Source organism: Myripristis murdjan, chromosome 9 (genome assembly GCF_902150065.1).
Source record: "Myripristis murdjan chromosome 9, fMyrMur1.1, whole genome shotgun sequence".
NCBI lineage: Eukaryota > Metazoa > Chordata > Actinopteri > Holocentriformes > Holocentridae > Myripristis > Myripristis murdjan.
This window is the reverse complement of record NC_043988.1, coordinates 38056410-38066409: the sequence shown is the minus strand read 5'-3', so window position 1 is coordinate 38066409 and position 10000 is coordinate 38056410. Positions and strand designations below refer to the sequence as shown.

General features: G+C 43.8%; 1 protein-coding gene across 1 annotated transcript in view; it reads left to right on the top strand.

Annotated features, from left to right (window-relative positions):
- LOC115365039 (regulator of G-protein signaling 3-like) overlaps positions 1–10000 on the top strand; it is a 23627-nt gene that overhangs the window by 10255 nt on the left and 3372 nt on the right. Inside the window, exons 7-14 of the mRNA XM_030059751.1 lie at positions 1–70; positions 903–986; positions 3262–3373; positions 7478–7644; positions 8004–8158; positions 8248–8344; positions 8553–8580; positions 9243–9469. The exon at positions 1–70 is cut by the window's left edge and continues 199 nt beyond it. Coding sequence (XP_029915611.1) covers positions 1–70; positions 903–986; positions 3262–3373; positions 7478–7644; positions 8004–8158; positions 8248–8344; positions 8553–8580; positions 9243–9469 — 940 coding nt within the window. The remainder of the gene's footprint in view (positions 71–902; positions 987–3261; positions 3374–7477; positions 7645–8003; positions 8159–8247; positions 8345–8552; positions 8581–9242; positions 9470–10000) is intronic.

Below are 10000 nucleotides of genomic sequence, written 5' to 3'. Positions count from 1 at the left end.
GCCCTGCTCCAGCTACGGAACCTACGTCACCCTGACGCCCAAGACCCTCATCTTCCCCGTCTTCGTCCAGGTTAGAACCCAGAACGTGGGAACCTGCAGCGGAGAGCCAAACCGAGGACTCAGAATTGTAGGCTACCTAGAACTTAAACCTCATTTAGGTTGAAATGGCCTTGGAACCAAATATTAGACACCAAGATTCTCATCTTTAAGGTCAGAACCTAGAACTTGTAGCACGGAACGTTAGGGTTAGGGTCAGGATCCAAACCTAGAACTTAGAAATTAAGTTACCAGCAAAATACTACAGTCAAGATCCTCATGTTCCACTTTTTTCCCAGACCTGATCCTAGAACATACAAGCTAACCTAGAACTTAACCTGGAACCCAGAGTGCAACCTAGAACTTCTAAACTTAATCGAGAACCTAGAACCAAATTATCAGACGCCAAGGCCCTCATCTTCCCCGTCTTCATCTACGTGAGAATGTAGAACTAGAAGCTGTAGCACAGAACCAACTTTAGAATTTAGAGTTGTACTGAGAACAAGTCCTAGAACCACACCTAAACTCTGATAATGAACAACTGAAATATTAGAACACAAGACCCTCATCTTTCCTGTTCTTCATCCTGGTCTGAATCTAGAACCATTAGATCTAAATGTTAGATCTAAAAATACACTGTTAGAACCCAAGAACCTGAACACGGCCTTCTGTTCAGTTCAGAGACGAGGAACTGGAACCATCACACTGAAATCTTTTGTCTTTGTCTGGCTGACAGCCGACAACCTAAACCCAAATGTGCGTTTCCCAGCAGCCCCAGCTCTGGTTCCAGCCACTAGAACCCACAAATAAAGATGAGGCCAGAACACCGGCCTGTGATGATGCTGATGTTGTTGTTGTTGTTTCAGCCTCTGGATCTCTGCAGTCCGGATCGAACTCTGCTGATGTCGGAGGAAATGATTCTGCACCAGACCAACCTGCTGCCGGCCAAGGTGACCACAAGTACCACAAGTACCACAAGTACCACAAGTACCACAAGTACTACAAGTACCACAAGTACCACAAGTACTACAAGTACTACAAGTACTGTTAACACTACTACTACCTCTGCAGTTACTGCCAACCCCCACATGTCTGTATCTGTGTGTATATATAGATATAGATTTACACACCGTCTGTACCAGACACACTCAGGCTCACACACACACACACACACACACACACACACACACACAGACGTGCACACACACACACACACACACACACACACACACACACACAGACGTGCGCGCACACACAGACGTGCACACACACACACACACAGACGTGCGCACACACACACACACACACACACACAGACGCGCAGACTGAACCTGATCCGCCTCTGAGAGCTGAGCTGGGATCAGTTTGGTCGCTGTGCTTCTGGGAAACTCTGCGTTTTAGTTTTCATGTCAGGAAAGTGAGGAAGAGGAGGAGGAGGAGGAAGAGGAGGAGGAGGAGGAGGAAGAGGAGGTCAGGAGGAAGAGGAGGAGGAGGAGGAGGAAGAGGAGGAGGAGGAGGAGGAGGTCAGGACTCAGACCACCTGACCGCGGGTCAGAATGTCAAAAGGTCAAAAGGTCAAAAGGTTGAAAGGTCACAGCTTTTCCTGACAACAGGAATGAAGATGGAGATTAAATTTAGTTTTCCCACTAAACTGAGATTAAAGTTAATCCTTCAAACTCACCTGGGATCCAGGTGAACTTTTAACCCTTTGAAGTCTGAGCAAACACTTGGAACAAAGGCAGGACGGGACACACTCACACAGAAGCAGCCAAAAACAAAAACACTGAATATATAATTATGATCATAATAAATGTAGTGTTTCCTTTTTTTTCCTTTTCAGGTCGTTTTTCTTCTTGAGAGTTCAGATTTTTGGGAATTTTTGAGAGAAATCAAACCAAATCAGACCAAATCAGACCAAATCAAACCAAATCATACCAAATCAAACCAAATCAGACCAAATCAAACCAAATCAAACCAAATCATACCAAATCAAACCAAATCAGACCAAATCAAACCAAATCATACCAAATCAAACCAAATCAGACCAAATCAGACCAAATCAAACCAAATCATACCAAATCAAACCAAATCAGACCAAATCAAACCAAATCAAACCAAATCAAACCAAATCATACCAAATCATACCAAATCAAACCAAATCAAACCAAATCATACCAAATCATACCAAATCAGACCAAATCAGACCAAATCAAACCAAATCAAACCAAATCATACCAAATCAAACCAAATCAGACCAAATCAGACCAAATCAAACCAAATCAAACCAAATCATACCAAATCATACCAAACCAAACCAAATCAAACCAAATCAGACCAAATCATACCAAATCAGACCAAATCAAACCAAATCAGACTAAATCAGACCAAATCAAACCAAATCAAACCAAATCTAACCAAATCAGACCAAATCAAACCAAATCTAACCAAATCTAACCAAATCAGACCAAACCAAACCAAATCAAACCAAATCAGACCAAATCAAACCAAATCAGACCAAATCAGACCAAACTGTTTGAGGTTTCCAAGAGTTAAACACAGTCGTCAGTAGCTCTTAACCAATCAGATGGGACCCTGCAGCCAGACGTACCGTAGCTTAAACACCAGCGAAGAAGAAGGCGGTCACAGGAGGAGGTGGTTGGTGGGCGGATGGACCAATCACACGGAGCTTCGGTCCAGAGACCCGGGACCCCGTCCCGACCCAAGAACCCTGTTCCTGTTAGCTAGCTAACGCTAACAAACCCTTTCCTAACATTAGGCAAGTAGCTAACGAGAGCTAACGAGCGCTAATGAGAACTAACGAGCACGTCTACAGCTCACGTCTGATTGGTTGAGACAGACTGATGACAGGAACAGGTGCAGGAGGGTCGGTGTGGTGGTGGTCCTCTCTGATTGGAGGGTGGGTGACCATGTGACTAAACTGTGACTGAGCGTGCCCGAACCGTCACCGCACTCCACCAGTTTCAGTGGTTTCCCAGAATGCTTCAGTGCCCGTTGTCTCACTTCCTACCTGCTATGTTTACTTGCGACGATGTGCCAGGTTGCCTAGCAACAGTGACAGCTGTCCATCCTCTACCTCAGTGAGAACTGCTGATGATAGAGACTGTGTGTGTGTGTGTGTGTGTGTGTGTGTGTGTGTGTGTGTGTGTGCACGTGTGCGTGTGTGTGTGTGTGTGTGTGTGTGTGTATGTGTGTGTGTGTGTGCAGGTCACAGTGCTGATCTACAGCGACCTGCTGCTGCTGACCAGAGAAGACGAAGCCGGACGCTGCAACGTCCTACAGAGTCCCCTGTACCTGAACACACTGCAGCTGAGAGAGGGTACACACACACACACACACACACACACACACACACACGTACACACACACACACACAGACAACACACACACAAACACTCACACACACACAAACACTCACGCACACGCACACATACACATACACATACACACACACACACACACACACACACACACACACACACACACACACACACACACTGGCAGTTCGTAACACAAGCTACTTCAGGAGGGTTGCTGGTTCCATTCCCATAACCCCTCACCTTCTGATGATCCTCTGCTGTCAGTGTGTGTGTGTGTGTGTGTGTGTGTGTGTGTATGTGTGTTAGCAGTGCTACAGAAATTCATATACAAGCAGTGTTCAGAGTAATCTGATTACTTTACTCATCTTTGTCAGATTATTATAATGAGATTACTTCTGCTTGAATTCCTCATATTACAGTTTTTCTCCATTGGTTTGGCTCATTTCTTGAAACTGAAATTACATTCTCAAAACTTCAAGATCATTTGGCAAAACAGTCTTACAGTTCAGCACAACACCATGGATCACCTGCAAAAGCTCATATCTCTCCCAAAACAGTTCACTCATGCTTCAGAACTAAATTCCTTTCCCATATAAATAGTCAGTGCCCCCAAAATGAGAAAGATCCTTCTCAACTGCTTTGGCTCATTTCTTGAAACAGACCGGACGTTCTCAACACGCTTGGTGCTTTTGCCAAAATAACCTGGATGGTTCAGCACAACACCATGGGTCACCTGCAAAAGCTCATATCTCTCCCAAAACAGTTCACTCATGTGTCAAAATGAAATTTCTTTCTCATATCAGTAGTCAGTGCCCCCAAAATGCATCGTCCCTTTGGCATTGTGTAAGCACTGCAAGTCAAAATGTTTAGATGTTTTGTCACTATGGCAGAGGACCACTGAAATATCCCTCATGTCCACCTCTCAGTCTCAGCCCAGTCCTTCACTGACAGTGGTTACTGTACTAATTATTTTTGTCTAGCTAACAGAATACAATTGTGTATAAAACTGAAAAAAAAAAGAAAAAAAAAAGGATTTTACGATAAGAGTAGCCTCCAAGGTTTGACATCACACATTGCCCTCATACTGCCAAGGAAATTGTAACGATTACAGTTTTTTTTTTTCAATCGCTTTACCTCCTGTCAACTCAGAAACCCTGGTATCAAAACAGCTAATCCATAGGCCTAATGAGAGGCGCTCTGCCCAAAATAACACATTTTGTTTGCAAAAGGCTCTTACCATGACAAAACATTTCAAACATGCAGCAAAAGTACATTTTGTCACCGCCCAATACAACTAATCCACTCACTCACTCACTTCATGCTCAACACCAAAATGCAACACACCCTTTTCAGTCTGAACAGGTTCCACGTTACTGTTTCCTGTGTGTATTGCAGTCATTTTTTTTTTTTGGCAATTTCCATAGTTACATATTGTAAAGCAAGTAGAATAAGCCAATATTTCCCTCAAACAACTCAACTTCTGCCCAAATGAGTAGATTCCTTCAGTCAGCTCTACTGTACTGTAACACAGCTGACAGCAGAATACAAAATACAGCTGTCAGTTTGAACAAGGTTCTCCTGTGAGCTGCACATTCAAATGTGAACTTACAGTAAAGAACTGCATCCAAACTCAAAGACTTTGAGGTGAAATTTTACTGTATTGATGACAAAAACTGAAATACTGTAATTCACATACAGTATTACACAGAAAAACTCAAAGAAAAAAAAAATACAGAATACAATTTATAGGCCCATTTTTCTGTAGGTGCATCCTGATTGATTGGTGAATGGTGATTTGTGGAAAGGGTAGTGATGCAGGTGCACTAGTGATTTCACAGTGATGCAGCTCATTTCTATCAGCTGTGAGCAGATGTTTTGCTTTTGACTACCACAGTGAAGTCAGTGGAGTCAGGGCCATGGAAATGACACATGTGAGAAGTGTTGTGCAAAAGAGTGTGAAAAATGTGTGAATTCAATGAAAAGCTATGAACACATTTGCAAAAGAAAACTTCTGCTGTGGTTTGGAGGTGAAGATGACGACAAAGTGGATCCCAGTTCCATTATACTGGAAAAAAATGATTGAAAAAAACTGTAAACAATTTATCAAATGTTCCAAGAGATTCATATATAGTATTATTCATGGTATTATGTTCTTGACTAATTCTGACAATTGAACAGACTATTGTGCATGTGATGACTTAAACAGTGAAATGATGCTGACATGTTTTGGAGAGAACAACCATTAGACTGAGAACCCAACAGTCAGTCTAGATCAACAAGATCTATTCACTTGGAAACTGTGCTAACTGTAGGCTAACTGTGCTAACTGTAGGCTAACTGTACTAACTGTAGGCTAACTGTGCTAACTGTAGGCTAACTGTACTAAATCATTTGCAAATATGTACTGAGACATTGAGACATGTACTAAGACATTTGCAATTTCATGAAATGAATGAGAAGTTCCAGTACGTTTTGAACAATTGCCAAGAGGTTTGGAGTTTTGTCTGTTATTTTGAGAATGTCATTTCAGTTTCAAGAAATGAGCCAAACCAATGGAGAAAAACTGTATTGTAATCCGACTACATAAATCAGATTAGCCAGATTCGGTGTTCATTTCGTCAGACGAGACTCGACGAAATCTATTGGTCAGTGATGGGTTTCCATGACGACCACGAGACAAAATCCGTCCCTTAAACACTGAGGAACTTAACGACGAGGCCAAATCCAAACTTAATGAAACTTATCTTCCCTTTTACATCACAGACTTCAGATTACAGTCCAAAATTTTAGATTACAATCCAAAACTTTAGATTACAGTCCAAAACTTTAGATTACAATCCAAAACTTTAGATTACAGTCCAAAACTTTAGATTACAATCCAAAACTTTAGATTACAGTCCAAAACTTTAGATTACAGTCCAAAATTTTAGATTACAATCCAAAACTTTAGATTACAGTCCAAAACTTTAGATTACAGTCCAAAACTTTAGATTACAGTCCAAAACTTTAGATTACAGTCCAAAATTTTAGATTACAATCCAAAACTTTAGATTACAGTCCAAAATTTTAGATTACAATCCAAAACTTTAGATTACAGTCCAAAACTTTAGATTACAGTCCAAAACTTTAGATTACAATCCAAAATTTTAGATTACAGTCCAAAACTTTAGATTACAATCCAAAACTTTAGATTACAATCCAAAACTTTAGATTACAGTCCAAAACTTTAGATTACAGTCCAAAACTTTAGATTACAATCCAAAACTTTAGATTACAGTCCAAAATTTTAGATTACAATCCAAAACTTTAGATTACAATCCAAAACTTTAGATTACAGTCCAAAACTTTAGATTACAATCCAAAACTTTAGATTACAGTCCAAAACTTTAGATTACAGTCCAAAACTTTAGATTACAATCCAAAACTTTAGATTACAATCCAAAACTTTAGATTACAGTCCAAAACTTTAGATTACAGTCCAAAACTTTAGATTACAGTCCAAAATTTTAGATTACAATCCAAAACTTTAGATTACAGTCCAAAATTTTAGATTACAATCCAAAACTTTAGATTACAGTCCAAAACTTTAGATTACAGTCCAAAACTTTAGATTACAATCCAAAACTTTAGATTGCAGTCCAAAACTTTAGATTACAGTCCAAAACTTTAGATTACAGTCCAAAACTTTAGATTACAATCCAAAACTTTAGATTACAGTCCAAAATTTTAGATTGCAATCCAAAACTTTAGATTACAATCCAAAACTTTAGATTACAGTCCAAAACTTTAGATTACAATCCAAAACTTTAGATTACAGTCCAAAACTTTAGATTACAGTCCAAAACTTTAGATTACAATCCAAAATTTTAGATTACAGTCCAAAACTTTAGATTACAATCCAAAACATGCATTCTGCTGCCCTGCTGTGTGCTCATGCCAGGGTGTGTCTCTGTGTTTGTGTGTGTGTGTGTGTCTGTGTGCGTGTCTGTGTGCATGTCTGTGTGTGTGTGTGTGTGTGTGCCTGTCTGTGTGCGTGTCTGTGTGCGTGTCTGTGTGCGTGTCTGTGTGTGTGTGTGTGTGTGTGTGTGTGTGTGTGTGTGCAGTGGCTGCTGAGCCCCTGCAGCTGTACGTGCTGCAGTGTGTGTGTGTGTGGCGCTGTGTGTTCAGCCTGGAGGCCTTCAGCCTGGAGCAGAAAACCCGGGTCCGCCTCTGTCTCCATGACAACATTCAACAGCAGCTGGTCGCCACGGAGACGCCCCACAGCCAGCAGGTATGCTCCTCTGTTAGTTGCCATGGTAACCCCAAGCAATATGAACAGCTTGAAAAATAAAAAGAACCTGCACTAACTCTCCTTGTCTCCTTACCTCCTTGCCTGCTTGTCTCCTCACTTTCTTGTCCCCTTGCTTCCTTGTTTCTTTTTCTCCTTGTCTCCTCATCCTCTTGTCTCCTTGCCTCCTTTTCTCCTTGTCTCTCTGTGTCTTTGCCTCCTTGCCTCCTTGTGTCCTTGCCCCCATGCCCCCTTGCCTCCTTGTCTCCTTGCCTCCTTGTCTCCTTGCCTCCTTGCCTCCTTGCCTCCTTGCCTCCTTGCCTCCTTGCCTCCTTGCCTCCTTGTGTCCTTGCCTCCTCCAGCTCCCTGACCTCCAGTCAGACTTTGGCCTCCTCTCTCTCAGTCAGTATCGCTCCTCGTCTCCTTACTCCTCCTACTCCTCCTCTGGCCCCGCCCCCCGGCCCTCCTCTCCTTACGCCTCCCTCTGCGACCCCCTCAGACCCCCCTCCCCCTCCCCGTACTCCCCCGGCTCCCCCTCCCCCTTCTCCTCCTCCCCTCCTCCTCCGTTCTCCTCCCTCTCCTCCCCTTTTGATTCCTCCCCGCCAGCCCGGAGCTTCACCCCCCCTCAGCTCCCCCACTCCCCTCTGGCCCCGCCCCTCCGCCCCGCCCCCTCCTCCGACACGCTCCTCTGGAGGGAGAGAGCGCGGGGCGGGAGGGAGGGGAGGAGGGAGGAGGAGCGGCAGCAGGGGGAGGGGGAGAGCGCCTCAGAGACGTCAGAGAGTGTCGGAGGCCACGCCCCTCAAAAGGCTGGCCCCGCCCCCACAGAGGAGGAGGAGGAGAGGGAAGAGGAAGAGGAGGAGGACAGTGATGTAGATGAAGAGGAGGAGGAGGAGGAGGAGGAGGAGGAGGAGGAGGAGTTCAGCCCCTCCCACCCTGCAGGTTGACAACACTCACTGTTCAATTCAACTTTCAATAACAGATCGATAAAAACTTTATTGATCGATAGAAACTTTATTGATCGATAGAAACTTTATTGATCCAGCTGATGAACACCAACACGCCTGAGCACACGCAGCGTCCTCATGGAGCAATAATCAATAATAACAGCAAAAATGATTGATAATAATGTACTGATGATAGGATCATAGGATAGAATAATATTAATATTATCAATATAAGACATATTTATATAAGACTGGATATTATAAGATACGATAAGCTCACATGCTAATGCTCATAATATTGATCATAATAATAAATCTCACCTGGCAGTTTGTTTGACGACTTAAACCTAAAAACCATGAGATGAATATACTTGTCATCTGTCATGTTTTTGCTATTTTTTATGTTTTTCAGATTTTTTTTATTTTTGCATGTTTACTGAATATTTTCATCTTGTCTTTATTTTTATCTGTGACTTTTGTTCGGTCTTTGGTCTGAAGTTGTTTTCTCACCTCGTCCTTTATTATCATGATAATCTGCATCTTGATCATCTGGAGGATTCATTCTGTGTTTTTTTTAAGAGCTGTGTTATTGACTCAGGTCTGTGATCTGCTGATCAGTCCTGATCAGGTGTATTGATCGCTTGTTTTGTGTTGCAGTTCTGCGCCGCTCGCTCTCTGAGGGCTCCCTGCTGCACGAGCCTCGATCGCCCCGCTTCCTGTCTGACAGCACCATCCACCGGCTGACCCGCCCCGCCCCCGGCCACGCCCCCGGCCACGCCCCCGGCCACGCCCCAAGACCCCCCTCCCCACACACTCTGAGGAGGCAGCTGACCAAAGAGGGCGGGTCACTGCACCAAATGCTGCTGCTGCTCAACGGCATCAAGGTAGACCAGCAGAAACCAGTAGAGACCAGCAGAAACCAGCAGAGACCAGCAGAGACCAGCAGAGACCAGCAGACCAGTAGAGACCAGCAGAGACCAGTAGAGACCAGCAGAGACCAGTAGAGACCAGCAGAGACCAGTAGAGACCAGTAGAGACCAGCAGAGACCAGTAGAGACCAGCAGAAACCAGTAGGGACCAGTAGGGACCAGTAGGGACCAGCAGAGACCAGTAGACCAGCAGAGACCAGTAGGGACCAGTAGGGACCAGTAGAGACCAGTAGAGACCAGCAGAAACCAGCAGAAACCAGCAGAGACCAGTAGGGACCAGCAGAGACCAGTAGACCAGCAGAGACCAGTAGACCAGCAGAGACCAGTAGAGACCAGCAGAAACCAGTAGGGACCAGTAGGGACCAGTAGAGACCAGTAGAGACCAGCAGAAACCAGCAGAAACCAGCAGAGACCAGTAGGGACCAGCAGAGACCAGTAGACCAGCAGAGACCAGTAGACCAGCAGAGACCAGTAGACCAGCAGAGA